The 18,063-nt window shown below is 37.8% G+C and overlaps 1 protein-coding gene across 3 annotated transcripts in view; it reads right to left on the bottom strand.

Moving 5' to 3' along the window:
- Rttn (rotatin) overlaps positions 1–18,063 on the bottom strand; it is a 118,278-nt gene that overhangs the window by 56,307 nt on the left and 43,908 nt on the right. For all 3 annotated transcript variants that reach the window (XM_070028973.1, XM_070028974.1, XM_070028976.1), the window contains 11 exons: positions 17,366–17,454; positions 16,887–17,004; positions 16,422–16,518; positions 15,754–15,822; positions 14,351–14,539; positions 13,319–13,558; positions 9,983–10,127; positions 6,226–6,380; positions 3,493–3,712; positions 2,606–2,734; positions 2,018–2,125 (listed from right to left, as the gene is read on the bottom strand). In XM_070028973.1, the coding sequence (XP_069885074.1) occupies positions 2,018–2,125; positions 2,606–2,734; positions 3,493–3,712; positions 6,226–6,380; positions 9,983–10,127; positions 13,319–13,558; positions 14,351–14,539; positions 15,754–15,822; positions 16,422–16,518; positions 16,887–17,004; positions 17,366–17,454 (1,559 nt within the window). The remainder of the gene's footprint in view (positions 1–2,017; positions 2,126–2,605; positions 2,735–3,492; positions 3,713–6,225; positions 6,381–9,982; positions 10,128–13,318; positions 13,559–14,350; positions 14,540–15,753; positions 15,823–16,421; positions 16,519–16,886; positions 17,005–17,365; positions 17,455–18,063) is intronic.

The following is an 18,063-nucleotide window of genomic DNA, read 5'->3' as shown; positions in this document are numbered from 1 at the left end:
GAGTCAATATAGGCAGAGATAGAGACCATCCTTTATCCTGTTTAGAAGATATACTTGTGAGAAAATTGTTTCTTTTCAAACTATAGCTGAGTTGTGCTCCACTTCTTCTTCCCCTCATTCTTGCTTCTTATTCTAAAGTGTTATCCTAGATGCCTTTGGTATTATCTGAGAAATCCCTCAGTGATGGCCTAGGCTATTCTTAACTCTCCATTATCCAATTTGCTTGTCGATGCTTCGTATCTGAGTGGCTTCTTGGAGAGTGGTGACAACACAAACCCCGGAAGTGCCCAGTAGAATCGACGGGGAAGTTCCAACACCCTCTGAATCTGACCTGCCAAGTACCACAAAGGGTAAGCACCTACTGGAGACAGTCAGAGGGCACGCCATCCTCACAGCACACTCTGCTCAGCAAGTTCTGGACCCTCTGCCATCCTGGGCTGAGCCCTGCTCTCCCCAAACCCCTTTCATCATGTCTGTGTGTCTTTTCTGCCTTCTCAAATGCCCTGAGGTGAGAAGCTTTGCTCCATCACAAGCTGCTCACCAGAGCCCCAAGAGCAAAGGGCCAATCTACCACAGACAGAAACCTCCACAACTGGGAGCCAATTAAACTTTCTATTTTTCAAGCTGATTAGCTCATGTATTTGTTACTGTAATGAAAAGCTGACTTGAGCCCCAGTGTGCTTAACTCGTACTGTTCTGTGGAAGGTAAATTTATAGCGAGAGAAACTGGATATAGAGCTTAGAAGGCTTCTGAGCAAAGGAAGTGGCATGGTTCCTCCTGAGTGCTTATAGCTAAATACAAATGTTGAGGAATAATTTGAAGAGGAACTTAAGTAAACAACAACAACAAAAGTAACGAATTTAGAAAAGTCTCAAGACAGACAAGCAAAAAATGAGACCTGATTAGACAGCATGGAGAATGTGACTGAATAACCATTCCAGAAGAAATTTTGAGTGTTTGTTAGTCAGTCATGACAGTAGGAATAAAAGTAGAGAGTTGATTAAAATACAAAGGTAATGCCAATGCGAGCTGCAGATACAGAGAAAGCAGAGTGGAATGATGGCGGGGAGGGAAAGCCTTGAATAATGGGCAAATCTGTGCTATTCAAGGAAAGGAACAAGGACCCCAAAAGTGACTGGAGATCCTCAGGGCTGCTATTCTCATCCCAGAAATGGGAATGGGGAGGGGGTGGGGGGGATGGAGGGGGTGGAGGGGATGGAGGAGGTGGAGAAGTGTTTACTCCTGGTTTCAAATGTTAGTCCTGCTTTTCTAGTCCTGCTTTTTAGTGGGCTAGGATAACCTTGCTTGGTGCTTTGAGGACCATTTTAATGACCTTGAAAACAACAGCATGTAGGGGGCTTCTGTAGAAGGTTCTGAAGGGGGTTAAGGCCACCCCCAAAGCTGTGGGGAGTTGGGGGTTGAAGTAACCTTAAACACTAAGAAATACTGGCATTCACCTTGACAGTTTGTGGGCTTACTCGGAATGATAATTTCTTCCTTCTTTCTTATTTCTCCTTTATGGACTAGGAATGGTTACCTGGGAGGCTCTATATCAGAGCTAGAGGCACCTAAGTTGTACAATTTCACAAATTCATATCTGGAGAGGATTTTTCCCCCTCAGAAAGAAATACATCTAAAGTCTAATCTACAGTTGAGTTCAGTGATATTTAGATAAGACTAAGATTTAGAACTAAGAGTTGATGCTGTATTGAGTTAAGATGTTTGGATCTATTGATGAAGAATGAATGTTTTATAGGAAATAAGGGTATGAATTCTGGAGGGTCAGGGGAGAAAGCTAAAATGAAGTAGGTTGCCCCAAAACTCCAAAACTATGAGAAAATAAGTTTCTCTCATTGAAGTTACTAAGTCTATAGTATTTTATTATGGCATCCTGAGTTAAGACAAGGGATAAATGAAATGCGAACTACAGTCTCTACAATAATACCATAATGTGAAGATGCTAGGCATCTTCAATATAATCTCAATATAATCAACTTGGATCTCTTTTATACTGACCTCTGGGTCCCGATCAACCCATAACGGAATTAACCAGGCCAGGCCTTGCTGAGGAGAGGGTTCTTCGCTGTGAGTGCCCAAAGGCAAAAACCAATGTGACATCCATTCCTAAAGTGAAATAAAAAGAAGGGGGTGGGGGGAACGGGACAAAACACTTTAGGAAAGCTTACTGAGTCTAAAACAATGCTGAATTTGTAAAGATCAAAAACAAAGATGAAATGTACTTAAGACTTGGTTTCAATCCATTATTTGGCTAAAACAATGCAAATAAAAAATCTCAGCTTCTTCTAAAACATTAAGCCTAACAATTTTCCTATGGAAACTATTTTTCTCATTATTTAGCCAAAGTACAATGTTCAAGTGAACGCAGATTTCAACCAAAATAAATTGCAAATAAAATTTGAATTTGATAGCATACAATTTGTAAGAAATGCCTTAGCCCAGAATAGCTTTTGTCACCTAAAAAGAAAAGGCAAAGGCAAAAAGGAACATTTCCATGTAGCAAGCACACAGGCTAGAATGTGTTAGACATAGTACATTCCTTTTCAAGTAACTGTTCCGCTGATGGGCAGCATCTAATGTCCTCACCGAGCTTGGAGCCTGGGCCATCATCTCATGGGACAAGTGGAGCAAGCAAAGAATGGTGCTCTTTGTGACTCCTTTCCCCATGAAGGACATAGCATTTCCCCCACGCTCCACATAAAAAGAAGTAATAACCTGGAACACAAATATAAACAATTTCAGTCAAGTGCTGGTAGCTCACACTTGTAATCCTAGCTACTTAGGAGGCTCAGATCTGAGGATCACAGTTCAAAGCCAGTCTAGGCAGGAAAGTCCATGATACTCTGATCTCCAATTAACCACCAGAAAATGGAAAGTGTCCCTGTGGCTCAAAGTGATAGAATGTTAGCTTTGAACTAAAGAGCTCAGGGACAGCACCCAGGCTCTGTGTTCAAGCCCCCTGACCAAAATAAATAAATAAATTACACACACACACACACACACACACACACACACACACACACACACACACACACAAACACACACACAAACACATGCACACACACAGATTTATTCCTGATGGTCTGTTGGTACATAAAATAACTATAATTTTTTCATTGACTTATCAAATCATAGTTTGACATCAGATAAAAAAAAATCAATGATCACTTGAGTTTCTAATATTTAATTCCTGCTATTTTTAAAGGAAAAATTGTTGTAAGGCTAAAGATGAAAATAACTTCTTCTCTGCACTAACACAACTTATGATATGTCAGTTCACCAAAAAGCTCAATGCTTTTTCTTCATCATATAATCTGTCCATATGAGCTATTTTAATTTAGTCTAACATTTGATTCTTTCTGTTTTACTCTTTTTTTTTAACTCACACATAGTAACAGAACATACATAATGCACATACACTTGGCATCAAATAAGAAATAGCTGTGATCTGACAAGTTGCTGTTTTAACTTACCTCAAGGAGACCTGACAAGTACTTCACACAAATTTCAAGAGGCTTTGTGAGAGGAGAATGGGAGCTCCAGCCAGGAAATGTGGTGAGGTGAGCCATTCCATGTAATGTCCGCTCAAGGGAAGGCAAGCCATAGAAATGAGGAGCATCTGTTACTCTCAGACACTGGAGCAATTTCAGGGACAGCTGTGTTTGGAAAACATAAAAAAGTTCCAAGCATTTCCTGTGCATGGAAAAGAGGGAAAATCAACTGGAATGTAAGTACAATGGGAATAATAGACTACCATTCTGGTTACTTACTGTTGTTGGGAAATGTGAACTAGATAAAATGTTCTCTCTTTACGTGGGGCTTTCAGGGTATGTGAAGTAAAGTATAAGTGACAATTATATTGACCATATGTAAGTGAACATTGGCACTGCCATCTAATAAAGAAAATTTTGGAATAAAAAGTGAATGTACATTTTACGTGAGTTTAACTGGCATATACTAAAATTATACTTTAAATCATTCAGTGTGATAAAAAAATAATTGAGTAAGATAAACATGCTACTTTTTCTTTTAAAAAATTAAGATAAATAAAAGATTTTAAAGAGTTTAACAACTAAGTAAAACTGTCAGAACAGAATAATCAAAAGAGAACTTTTTAAAGATAAAATTTCAAAAACTAAGTAGCTAAGCATAAGTTCAGATATAATTCTGATGCTTATGCAGCAAAGCAACTGAATAAAACCACCAAAAGTCCAATCTGCCATAAAAGCAACCAGAAGTACTCAAAAATGTAGAAATAGAAAGGAAATTCTTCAACCTTATAAGAATCACAGATGAAAAATCATAGCTAACACCACAGTGAAAAGCTGGCAGCTCTTCCCTGGGGGCAGCCACAAGTACAGGAGCTCACTCTCACTTCTGCTATTCAACCCACGAAGGCCCATCCAGAGCAGATGAACAAGAAAAGGCATTCCAGTTAGAAAAAAAAAAGTAAAAAGACTGTGCATCTCTATCTGCAATGATATAATATTACAGGTAAAAAATCCTGAAGAATCCAAGAAACTACTACAGCTAAAAAGTTCATGAGACTCCCGTCTTAACCAATGTAAGCTGGTTGTTTGTCTGTCATCCTAGCCAGGCAGAAAGCATAAATAGTAGGATCATGGTCCAAGTTGGCCTGGAAAAAAGTTATGAGACTCTATCAGAAAAATAACTAACACAAAGTAACTTGGGGTGTAGGATCAAGTAGTAGAGCTCCAGCCCAGAAAGTAAAAGCACTGTGTTCAAATCCCAGTACTGCCAAAAAATAACAAAATGAAAAGCTGATGTCCTGTTTCTAGAAGATCCTGCTCCACATTTGGAGGAAGGAAGGTGGCATAGGAAGGCCAAAAAGAATACTGAGGCAGACAGGCCGTGCTCGGTTTTCTATCTGGTTCATCAGGAATCACACCTATGAAATGAAGTAAAAGCCCCACAAGGACTAGATCTGAAAAGCCTCAGGTTGCTGAAGGTGGAGGTTCCTAAAGGCTGCAGCACGCAGAGGGCACAGGAAGCCCCACACTGCCTCTCCCCTGCTCCTCCTCTGCACCTCTTTATGAACATGCTGGTCACATCCTTTCCAAGAAGCACAAATGTGTCTAAGTGTGTGTGGAGCTCAGTGAGTCATTCAACAAATTAATCAAACCCGAGAAAGGGGGCTTGGGGAGTCGAAGTGATAACTGTCAAACAGAAGCATAGGTAAACAACCTAGACCTGGTGAACAGTATCGCAAGGGGGCAGTGAGTAGGATGGATCCTCTAACATGTAGGATCTGATTCCACCTCCAGGTAGAAAGTGTTAGAATCAAAGTGAATTAGGTAGACAATGCTCAGCTGGTGTCCACTGCTGCAAAACCATTTGCTTGTGGTTTTCATCTACCACAATAAACATGGAACACTTTTGACATGGATTTGTGGATTTTTCCCTACCTGTAACCTCTCTGCACAGCATCTTTACAATAAAATAATTGTTTTTTTAAAAAAGAAATTACTCATTACCTTACTCATGCAACTGTAATGCTTCTGTATGGCATCTTTACAATAAAATAATAACTATGCATGTGTGTATATGGTGTATATTTATATGTTATAGATTGTGATAGACAATTTGCTCCAGGAAAGTTAGAATGAACTTGTGACTTTAAATGAGCATCATTATTCCACAATACTGTGAAATTCGGGAAATTATGTAATCACTTAATCACAATCAAAAAAAAAAAAAAAAAGAACCTCAGGGAAGGTAGGGAGGGAAGGGATGGTAGGGGGAAAACAATGGAGGGGGTAACAATGCTCAATAGGAAGTGTACTCATTACCTTACTCATGTAACTGTAACCCTCTATATAGTATCTTTACAATAAAAAAAAACTATGCATGTGTGAATGCGTATGAGTGTGTGTGTGTGTGTGTGTGTGTGCGCGCGTGTCTTGAAGGAGATTGAGAATTCATAATCAACTCTATTGAAACAAAAAGAATTTGATTCTGACTAGTATTTAAGTATTCCTACCTTAATTTTATTTTTTTAATTTATCTTTATTTTTATATTTATCTTTATATTCCTTACACTGTACAGTTCCACAAGGTTACAATATGTTCCAATCATTCTGACCCTCTCCTGCTTTCATTTTCAGGAATTAAGATGTAAAACTCCAGAAATCAAAGACAATCCTGTGTCCTCAAATGTATCCAAACCTTCGGAGACAGAATGGTACCTGTCAGTGAGGGCCGTGACACTAAGCAGCATGGTACTGAAAAGAGCCATCAGTTCCTTCTGAAGCTGCTGCCTGACTGCCGTCCGGATGTCGTCCACGTCCGCTCCAGCCTGGGTGTCTGTCGGAACCAGCAGGTCTAAGAGTGGGCTTGGACCCTAAACATGGAAATTGGTGAAAACTTCAATGCTCACTATATGAGCTGTGTCTGTGTTGTTTCCTATAAAAGTTTCTGTTGCCGTGTTCTAGATTAACTGTGAGTTTTATTACCTAATTAGACATATTTAAATCAAAATTTTTATTTACCAGGTGATTGCTTTTCAACCATAAACTTTTTATACTATTAGATCAACAATGACTTATCATTCATTCAAATACAAAAAAACAGTGTGTCTAACTCTGTGTCATATATAATTTCTGAGCAATGAGGTTACTAAGTCAACACATTATAATTGTTTTATAATCTTCTGCACATATACTCGTATACATAAAATTTTCCCTGCAAAAAGTAGCAGGGTATAAAATTAACCCTCAAAAATCAATGGCTTTTCTGTATGCCAACAATGAGAAAAGTGTGGCTGAAATTAGGAAAGCAACTCCATTTGTAATAGCCCCACAAAAAATAAAATACCTACGAATTAACTTAACCAAAGAAGCGAAGGACCTCTATGATGAAAACTTTAAAATCTTGAAAAAGGAAATCAAAACAGAACTTAGAAAATGGGAAAAACTCCCATGCTCCTGGTTTGGAAAGATTAACATCATGAAAATGGCAATACTTCCCAAGGCTATCTACAAATTCAATGCGATACCTATCAATATTCCAACCTCATTCTTCAAGGAAATAGAAGAGGCAATCCAAAAATTCATATGGAACAATAAAAGACCCCGAATAGCAAAAACGCTCCTCAATGGAAAGAACACTGCTGGAGGAATATCAATACCAAATTTCAAACTCTACTATAAACCCATAGTAATCAAAACAGCTTGGTACTGGCACAAGAACAGACCTCAGGACCAATGGAATAGAATTGAAAACCCAGAAATGAACCTACAGACCTATAGCCTTCTAATCTTCGATAAGGGAGCTAAAAAATAGAATGGAAGAAAGAAAGCCTCTTCAGTAAATGGTGCTGGCAAAATTGGTTAACTACTTGTAGAAAACTAAAGCTAGATCCTTATATTATCACCCTGCACCAGAATCAACTCCAAATGGATCAAAGACCTCGGAGCCAAAGCAGACACTCTGAAAACATTACAGGATGGAATAGAAGAAAGCCTAGGTCTCCTTGGTACAGGCCAAAATTTTCTTAATAGAGACCCGGAAACACAACAAATCAAAGAAAGGTTGGACAAATAGGATTGCATGAAGTTGCAGAGCTTCTGCATGGCAAAGGACATAGCTAGCAAGATCAATAGAAAGCCCACAGATTGGGAGAAGATCTTCACTAGCCATACAACGGACAAGGGTCTCATATCTAAAATATACTTGGAACTCAAAAAATTAAATCCCCCAACAACAAATCCTCAAAGAAACAACTGCCCAATAAATAAGTGGGCTAATAACTTAAAGAGAAACTTCTGTGAAGAAGAAAGAAGGATGGCCAATAGACACATGAAGAAATGCTCAACCTCCCTAGCCATAAAAGAAATGCAAATCAAAACAACATTGAGATACCACCTCACCCCAGTTAGAATGGCAAAAATATAGAACTCTAATAACAACAGATGCTGGAGGGGATGTGGACAGAAGGGAAACTTACTTCATTGTTGGTGGGAGTGTAAACTTCTTCAACCACTTTGGAAAGTAGTATGGAGGTTCCTCAAAAGACTCCACATAGAGCTCCCTTATGACCCAGCAGTCCCACTTTTGGGCATTTACCCAAATGTTTACAAACAAGACCACACTAAAGCTACCAGCACAACTATGTTTATTGCAGCATTATTTACCATAGCTAAAATCTGGAACCAACCCAGATGCCCCACAGTAGATGAATGGATCAAGAAAATGTGGTATATATACACAATGGAATTCTATGCCTCCATCAGAAAGAATGGCATTGTCCCATTTGTTAGGAAATGGAAAGACTTGGAAAAAATTATATTAAGTGAAGTAAGCCAGGCCCAAAGAAACATATGTCCCATGATTTCCCTTATTTGCAATATCTAGTATATGTATGAGTCAAGCAGAAAAGGTCAGATAAGGTGATGTTGGGAAAATGAACCCTAAGATATGTATTTTAAATGTTTTTTTTTCTTTCATGCATTTGTTTCTAACGCAATTATAAGATTATTTCTTTGTTGCTTTCTATGTCCCTCCCCCACAGTATAACCCCTGCTTTCACTGTATTTGATGTCGGTATAATTTGTGGAGGGGAAGGGGAAAAACAAATCGTTTAAATAAGGATACAGGTGGACCTGTTGCAACAATGAGAAGTACAAGTTGTCATGTCGAAAATGAACTTTACAACTTGGGGGGGGGGAGAGGATGGGAAGGGATGGGAAGGGTAAACAAAGGAGGAGGCTACAATGCTTGATAAGAAATGTACTCACTATCTTGCCCATGTAATTGTAACCCCTCTGTACAGTATTTTCACAATAAAAAAAAATAAAAATCAAAAAAAATTTCCCTGCAAAAATTTTCCCTGCCAAAAAAAAAAATTTTCCCTGCCAATACACATAACTAAGCAGGCACAATACCCAAACCAACTTGTTTAGGTAAGTACTGCTACTAGTAGCACCAGGACTGGGAAAAATCTATTCTATTTCTCTAACTAAAAAACATGAAAAGACCTCAATTCAGGCCAGATGCCAGTAGCTCATACCTGTAATCTTAGCTTCGTAGGATGCGTAGAGCTAGTGGATCCTAGTTAAAAGCCAGTCCAGGCAGAAAATACAGAAGAGTGCAGCTCCCAAATAACCAGCAAAAAAACCAGGCATGGATCAAGCAGTATAGAGCCAGCCAAGCAAGCAAGCCAAGAAAGCACAAGGCCCAGAGTTCCACCCCTGATGCTGGCAAAAGTAAATAAATATGAAAAAAATAATACTAAAGGAACATAAATGTAAAAGCTAGATGTCAGGTGAGGAATCAGTGGAGGAAGGTATAAAAAAGAATATTGAGGAATGAAGTGGATCAACACACACACACACACACACACACACACATTGAGCTAAACAGCATACTGAAACCTACTACTGTTCAAAAATATTGTTAGAACATAATGGGTGAGCATGTTCAAAATACAATGTACATATGTACAGAATCTTTACAGTAAATTATCTTTGTGTTTATAATGTATGATAATTCAAAAATAAAACAAAATAAAATTTAAGTAAAATGAGACCAAAGGGGGCTTTACAAGACAAATACTCCACTAATCTGTTTCCAAAGCCTGAGTACTGTTTTGTCCATTCTTTCTAGTCTTGCCATTATGATATCCCTCTGCTTTTCTCCACATTCCCTGTGAAGCCCTGGCAGGTTTCCAGTTAAGACTACAGTTGTAGCAGAAAGCTCATACAGGCAGATTTTGTTATAATGACACCAAGACTGAATGTGCCACTTTATCTGTAGGACTGCATTTTAACAAACATACTCACTCTATCAGGAAGGCCAGGTTGCTACAAGCCATTTGCTAATTACAAGGCAAGAACTACATCACTGAGAACAGGCTATACAAAATACTTTTTTCCACAATATAAATCATTCCTACAAATAAATTGCTATCAAATCAAAATATCAAAATTCTTTAACAATACTTACATGTCTAAGGAGTAATTCTAGAATCCAATTTAGAAGTTCTACTGATGGATTTTTTCTTTGTACTTTTATTAACTTATTTAGAAAATGTATGATATCTATTAGCAGTTTCTCATCTTCTATGCAAGCAGGAAGCACTTGTAAAAACCTATAGGAACAAGACAGTAATTGTAGTTTCTAGATCTTTAAACTATACGTCATCACTGCTCATTGGATACATGCAATTCAACACATCTCCTGAACACACTATTTTATGAGACAGTATCTCAGATGCAATGAAAATGCAAAAAAGGAGGGAACTTCAACTACCTGAGCAGGTAGGAGGAAAAATATAGGACAAGTAACGTTGAGGGGGAAAAACAGTCCCGAAGTGAAAAATGACAGTGAAAAGAACACCAAATTTAGAAACAGTATTGAAGGAATACCAAAATGACAGGCATTAAGTATCTGACCAGTTAGGAAGAAAAGGACATAATAAGATAAGGAGAAAAATGTCAAAAAGTCAACTATGCTAGCAGCACAACCATGTTCTCCATAGCCAAGGTATGGATCAGTCGAGATGACCCTCGATGGACAAATGGATCCAAAAACAGAGGTATTCATTAGAAAGAATGGTATTAATTACCTGCAAAGAAATGGAAGGACCTCAAAAAAATCATGTAAAGTGATGTTAGGTGAAGTGAACCCCAAGATAAGTAATCAAATGTTTTTTCTTTCTTGCGATTGTTTCTAACATATTTATAAGATGATTTCTTTGTTGCTTTGTATGTCTCTCCCCCACGGTATAACACCTGATTTCACTGTATTTGATGTTGGTACAATTTGTGGAGGGGAAGGGAAAAAGACAAATCTTTTAAATAGGGATACAGGTGGACCCATTGCAACAATGTCAAAAAACGAACTTTACAACTTTGGCTGGGGTGGGGGTGGAGGGGGGGTAGGAGGGAGGGTGGGAGATGGGAAGGGATGGAAAGGGGAAACAAAGGAGGGGGCAACAATGCTTGATAAAAAATGTACTCATTATCATGCCCATATAATTGTAACCCTTCTATACGGTATTTTCACAATTTAAAAAAAAGGAACTGAAGAAAAAAACAAAACAAAAACAAAAAATTATGTAAAGTGAAGCAAGTCAACTCCCGAGAGATGAAGGATGTTTGTTTTCTCTTACATGTGGAAGCTAGAATTCATAGTTAAAAATATAAACTTTGAAGTGGGATACAAGTGTACTCTAGTGTATTAACTGAAATATGGTAGATTCAGGGGAGAACTCTAATGATGTAATACTTAGAAAGGTTAACTCCAACAAAATAAACACCAGGAATCAGCTACTATAAAGTGAGGGGGTGGATGAATGAAGAAAGGAAGGGGAAAGTAGTGATGCAATTCAATGCATATTCTACAACTTAAGCAAATTTAGAGAAGGGGTGGGCTGAGAGGGAGGAGAGAAAGATGAAAGGGGTGATATTGATCAAGATGCAGTGCATTTATACACTACTTTGTTGAATGGCAACTCCTTCGTATGGCTACTTAAAAGATAAAACAACATCTGTAAGTAAACACATTGGGTAGCATACAAGTGGTCACAGATGAATTAACTGACATGTGACAGACTCCACAGAGAGCTGAAATAGTATAGTTTTTTAGAAAGACTAGGTTAAAGTCCAACAACAATAATAACAACAAAAGCACCAGAAAGGCGCACACATGCAAGAAGAGGGGTGGGGTCAAGTGGAGAAGAGTAGACAAATGAAGATTATAGTGTCGGTGCTTCAGCAAGTCAACCAGGAACCACATAAAAGAGAAAAAGTGCAGATACTCCAGGATATCAGTATCCATGATGAATTGGATCCCAAACCCCTCACTGGTAACAAAATTGACACAGCATTTCACATACAATCAACGCATATCCTCCCACACTAAACTACAGCTACATGGCTTAGAATACACAACGTAATGTGAATCCTGGGTAAGCAAGACTCACACTGAATAGTTCAAGAAAGCAAAGTTAATAACAAGTCTGTTCATGTACGGTCACCGTTACAGTGCCATCTGAGCCACACTGAGAACTCTTGCCTCACTGTGGCGCTGCATACATTTCTGTGGTTCCCACTCACACCAGGAAAAAATACAACTCAATTCACACTATCATCCAAAAATAGCAAAATACATTATTGGGTTTTGTCATCAAATTTCATTGTTGCAAACAGAAAGATATCATATTTATTAGGCCTATAAGTTTACACGCATGCGGTAGTGGGCAGCAATGATGGGAGAGGGAGCTGATGTACTGGGTTTGCCAGTTTCCAAGGCCTAGATACTCCTACAAGGGCGATTTCTCATCACAGTGCAACGTGAGCAGGGAAGAAGCGCACGACACAGTGAGATGGTATTTCCACAAGGTAGCAGCTACAAGTAACTCCGAAAGCATGTGTAATAGTAAAATGTGAAACAGCTAGAATGTGATGACTTTTTCACAGTGACAACTTTTACTTCTCATATAACTTAATTGTAAATAAATTTACATAATTTCTGAAGACAGATGCTTTTAACAATCACTTTTCAAAAATCCTGAAAACTGAGCCATCAGCTTCTGGCTGGCTCAGAGCACTGGAAAGGCCTAATTACACACCCTACTGTCAGAGGGAAGCCAAAGGAAGGAGTTCATGTTTTGGAAACTCATGGAACCTAACGTTTGAAAACTGAACAGTCAATGCTTAATATGCTTAATGAGAAAGTTAAATGTTTTACACTAGTCACCTGAAGACTGAAAGGAAAAGCTGCCTGGAGTCATTGCTTATCAGTCTTGTTTCAAATGTGACCATCTGCTACCAGTTAATTGTGCTAAATTTTCAACTAGAGTCTGTCCGATTACTATTAAAGGACCTCCACACAACAATCAACTTCATGAGATTCAGAGTAACAAGAAAAACGAGATAATTTACTTGAGAACAAAACAAAGTAAAAACAAAACAGCCTAAGGCAGGTGTGTCAACTATTTATCAATCCACACATGTCTCAACTCATTTATAATATGGACAGGAATAAACTGTGTCCTTCATCCACACCTCATCCCAATTACTTTTGTGAGAAAAATCTCTCTAAGCCAGGATAATAAAGATAATCTTTTTTTTTCCAAAAATATACACTAAATTAGTTTTCTTTTGCTATTATTATTGATAGTAAAAAAAAATCCTGGAGTTTTTCTTACTATAAAAAGTATTTCTCTCATGATAGCAACCACAAGAACCCACACTCTTATCTTCAAAGGTTTGGCGATGAGCCCAAATCCAATTCAATCCAAGACTTTGAAATGTTCAGCCTTAAGCATCCACTGACCTGTTTAGCACTGTGTGCCAGGACAAGGACTTCAAGGTAACTCCACATGGGCCAGCGGCGCTCTTTAAAGACAGTTTGTCATTCAGAAGATAAAAACCCATCCTGGTGACAGCAGCCCTCACATCCCTGTGGGCCGCAGCCTGAACAATGGACTGAAGGCAGTCCTGCAGCCCACTAGCCGTGTGTGTGGCCTTCAGTGTGAGGATGTCCTCTGGGGACAGCAGTAGTGTATCTACAAACCTAGGCAAAAAGAACAAAGAGCAACATACAAATATTTAAATGAAAGCTCACAATTATTTCTATGCTAAACTCTATCCCCAAAATCCTGTTCTATCTTCATCTTTTTCTAATTAAAGGTTGACTTATAGCCAAAAGAAAGCTGGGACACCTGGTATAAATGTCAACATTGTAGGTTAAGATGAGCGTCTGAAATGTTCATGTTGGCATGTAAACTGATTTTATTCAGACAAAGCAGATTTGGAATTGAGACATTAAAGAGTGAAAACATTAGCACATACACTTATTGAGCTTTACACTGTTCTAGAGCTCTTTTCAAAATGATTTTTATCAATTAACAAATTTTATATAATGTTTAAAACTGTACAACATACAATCTTTTTGTCTTTCAATTTCCTGGCATAATAGCTTTTTTCATACAGACACAAGAAATCTTCAAAACAAAGTAAAAATTATGATCTTCAGTTAAAACTTGATCCAAAAGATAATACCTTCTCCCATTGCAACAATGAGATGTACAAGACATTATGTCGAAAACAACCTTTACAACTTTGGGGGGGGGGGGAGATGGAAAGGGATGGGAAGGGATGATGGGAAGGGGAAACAAAGGTGGAGGCAACAATGCTTGATAAGAAATGTACTCATTACCTTGCCCCTCTGTAACTGTAATTGTAACCCCTCTGTACAGTATTTTCATAATTAAAAAAAAAGATAATACCTTCTGTAAAAATTACTTCAACTAAAGAAAGAGCAAAATTGAATTGTGATTTTTTTTTTCCACATGTAACAGCTTACTTTTGGATTTTAGTTTCAGAGTTTATTTGTTTCAGTAGATTATCACTCCCATGGTACCAGGACAGGTTCCAAGCCATTCTCAGCATGTCGGACACCAGCTTCAAGGCCAAGCAATCAGCAGTTAATGGCAAAACTATTGAGTAAGGACTCACAACATGGTGGCCAATTACATGTATTGGCAGATGATACCTAGGGAAAATGTCACAATGTAAGCAGTGAAGAACCAGCTCACTACTGCTTCAGATAAGGAATTCCTCCAAGATGAACAAAAGAAGCCAAATCTAATATTGCATTCTTGATAAGGTTCAAAAACCAGTAAAACTCATCCACAGTAATGGAAATTAAAATCAGGTATTTAGGGATGTTAGGAGGAAGTGAGGAAATGTGAAAGGGCTTTCTGGTCAGAAGTAATAGTCTACTATCTTAATCTGCATGTTAGCCCTATGTGTGTGTGTTTCTTTTGGAAAAACGTCAGTCATTGGGCTTGAACTCTGGGCCTGAGAACTGTCCCTCAGCTCTTCAGCTCAAAGCTAGCACTCTACCACTTGAGATGCAGTGCCACTTCCGGTTTTCTGAGTGGTTTATTGGAGATAAAGAGTCTCACTTCGATCCTCAGATCTCAACCTCCTGATTACAGCTAGGATTACAGGCATGAGCCACCAGTGCCCAGCTTGGACTGTATTTCTTATGATTTACATCCTTCATGTATGTTATCAATAAAAGAAAAGCAATGTACTTTTTCAAAAGACTAAAAAACATAAAGCTGAATGTATGGCACGACCATGACTGGAACTGCATTTTGAAAAAGTTTAAAAGAAAAAGTCTACAGTTCATTTTCATGTGGCTGAAGAGGGGAAGTAAATATATACAGAAATATTTATTAGGAGAAAGCAATAAAACCCACATGTTAGCACTCAAGGCTGGGGGTAGAGAGGTGGTCCCTGTACAGTTCTTTCAACTTTGCTATAAATTTGAACAATATCAAAATAAAGAGTTGAAGATACAGAGATGAAATTAGAAAGCTCTGAAGTATGAAGGAAACATGAAAGTACATATTATTTGATTTAAACACAAAAATGGTGACAAATTATATTGCAACTTCTCGGTAAGTTATTCTTTAAGAAAATCAGAGACAAGTCTTATGCGGGTAGATCACTCCTGTAATCCTAGCTACTCAGAAGGCTGAGATCTGAGTATTGCAGTTTGAAGCCAGCCCAGCCAGCAAAGTCCGTGAGACTCTTATCTCCAATAAATTACTCAGAAAAAGCTGGACGCACTGTTGGCTCAAGTGGTAGAGTGCTAGCCTTGAGCAAAAGATGCTCAGGGACAGAGCCTAGGCCCAGAGCTCAAGCCCCAGGACCAGCAAAAAAGAAAAAGGAAAAGGTCAGAGACAAATCCCTTACCTCCTAAAAACTGAAACGGGCAAACTGAAGACGGATGGTGAAGAAGGTTCACTGGAAGGATTAACAGACCTATTTCATAAAAGCAAACAACCAAGTAAATCAACATTTTGTCTAATACAACCTTTATTTCTTTCACTAAAAACAAATACAAGATTATGATTGGATCTACATTCTACATAGTTACATGTTTTCTACTATCTATATTGAGAATAAATTACGCTTTCTGTTCACATCCCATATAACAAATGGTTTACTCGCTATGATGGTTGTACCAGCAGATAAACCCTGTATCTTGCTGTCCACTGATGTGTTGTCGGGATCAGTGCTAATCAGACAGCACCACCCTAAACATCTTCTCCTTTAAAAAAATAAAATAAATCATTACAGAAAAAAAGCACCAAGATAAAGGTATATACTAAATATCTTAAAGACAAAAATCACTGCCGTAGTTCTTAAACTTTATACTTAGTAGTGCTCACAAATAAAATTTCAGAATGACTTTTAAACCAATAGACATCTTAATATTCCCTAAACCAAAAGTGATAGCATGTGTGTCTAGCACAGACAGACTTACTAAGGTAAAAACTTCTATATACTCCCCTCAGGTTGCACTAGAGACCTTAAATAAATAATTAAGCATGAAAAGTATATAACTCCTTATATCTCACCACATATCCATGGTTGATACTTCATCAAATAACAGAAGACAAAACAATGCTCCAACTTCAGTCACTATGGTACAGTCTTCATGAAATATCAAGGAAACTTAAAAAATAAAAAGAGCATAACTTCCTAAAATATTTTTACTGCTGGAAGGAATGAAGCTCAACTTTACAGAGTTAATTCAGAACACCCACCAAGAAATGCAGGAGATGTAAAAACAGAACACATTCCATTAAGTGTATGAAAGATAAAGCTTGAAAAGGTGCGTTTCTAGAAAGCTCCCAGAGAATGCAAGCGGGTTTGAGGGAAACTCCTACAAAAGCACTACTAGCTTTCTGTTACAAGGCTTTTGTTCTGTCTTCATTTGTTGGGCAGCACTGTCAGTAAGAAACTTCACTGTTGTACAAATTAAGCAGGAAATAAATGTTGTATAACCATAGACAGATGCCACATTAAAAGCACTTATTTACCTCTGAGTAACAGGCACAAGAGTGAAGACTGGTACGACAGAGATGCACGCATGACAGGATCAGCACAGAGAAGCTTCCTCAGGAGGGTGACACACGGCTTCACCAAGCACTCTGTAGCCTGGCAGGAGGCAAAACACAATTTTATTTACCCTAACTCTAGGCAGTACAAAATAGACTGCAATAGTATCTTATTAGGTCTTATGGCTCTGCCATCAAAATGATATGAAACTAAAATCAAATAAACATTAGGAAAGAATTTTAACTAAAAATAGTTTTATATATACTTGTACTAATTTATATGTCTTATTGAAATTTTGAGATTAGTTTCCTCTGTAGAAACCTCCTTTTGTAAATAAAAAAATTAGTTAACAGAGATTACTTAGGATTTATCATACAATGAAGACCAAGTATTCATCCAAATTCAGCTAAATTAAATTTCAGAACTAATAATGATCAAAATGTCTAGACATTAGTCTTACCTTGCCATCTTGACTCACACATTTATTCAAATAGCCGATTATTTTGTCAATTAAGCATAACTTTTTCACCACAGCATGCATTTTAATATCTACAGACAAAAAAATTAAAAGTTAAAGGACTTTTTTTGCAGTTTTAAAAACTCATTTTGAAATATATAGGATAAGTATCTACACAAATTTTAAACTTAAAAAATTACATCTACAGTTGAAATGTGTCAAAAGTAAAACTATGAGTATTTATGTGACACAAACACACATGTTAATAGTTTACTAGTAGTAGCTATTAATGTAACTACCTTTAATTGCTACTTTTTTAAAGTTCTTCTTACTTATCCATATAGTTAGTACACGCTACAATAATGTTATATTTCTGAAAGGTTAGCATATTGAAAGACTGTTGTTTAAAAGAAATTCCCTTAGCCTTTTTTAGGCTAAGAATGTTCACCTTTTTTTTTTCTGGTCAGTTGTGAGGCTTGAACTCTGGGCCTGGGTACTGTCCCTGAGCTCTTGAACTCAAGGCGAGCACTCTACCACTTGAGCCACAATGCCACTTCTAGTGTTCTGGTGCTTAATTGAAGATAAGAGTCTCATAGACTTTCTTGACTGGGCTGGCTTTGAACCCTGATCCTCAGGTCTCAGCCTCCTCAGTAGCTAGGATTATAAGTGTGAGCCACCAGCACTCAGCTTCACTTCTTTTT

Source organism: Dipodomys merriami, unplaced genomic scaffold (genome assembly GCF_024711535.1).
Source record: "Dipodomys merriami isolate MVZ:Mamm:240054 unplaced genomic scaffold, mDipMer1.0.p SCAF_2, whole genome shotgun sequence".
Taxonomy (NCBI): Eukaryota; Metazoa; Chordata; class Mammalia; order Rodentia; family Heteromyidae; genus Dipodomys; species Dipodomys merriami.
This window is presented reverse-complemented; position numbering and strand designations above follow the sequence as displayed.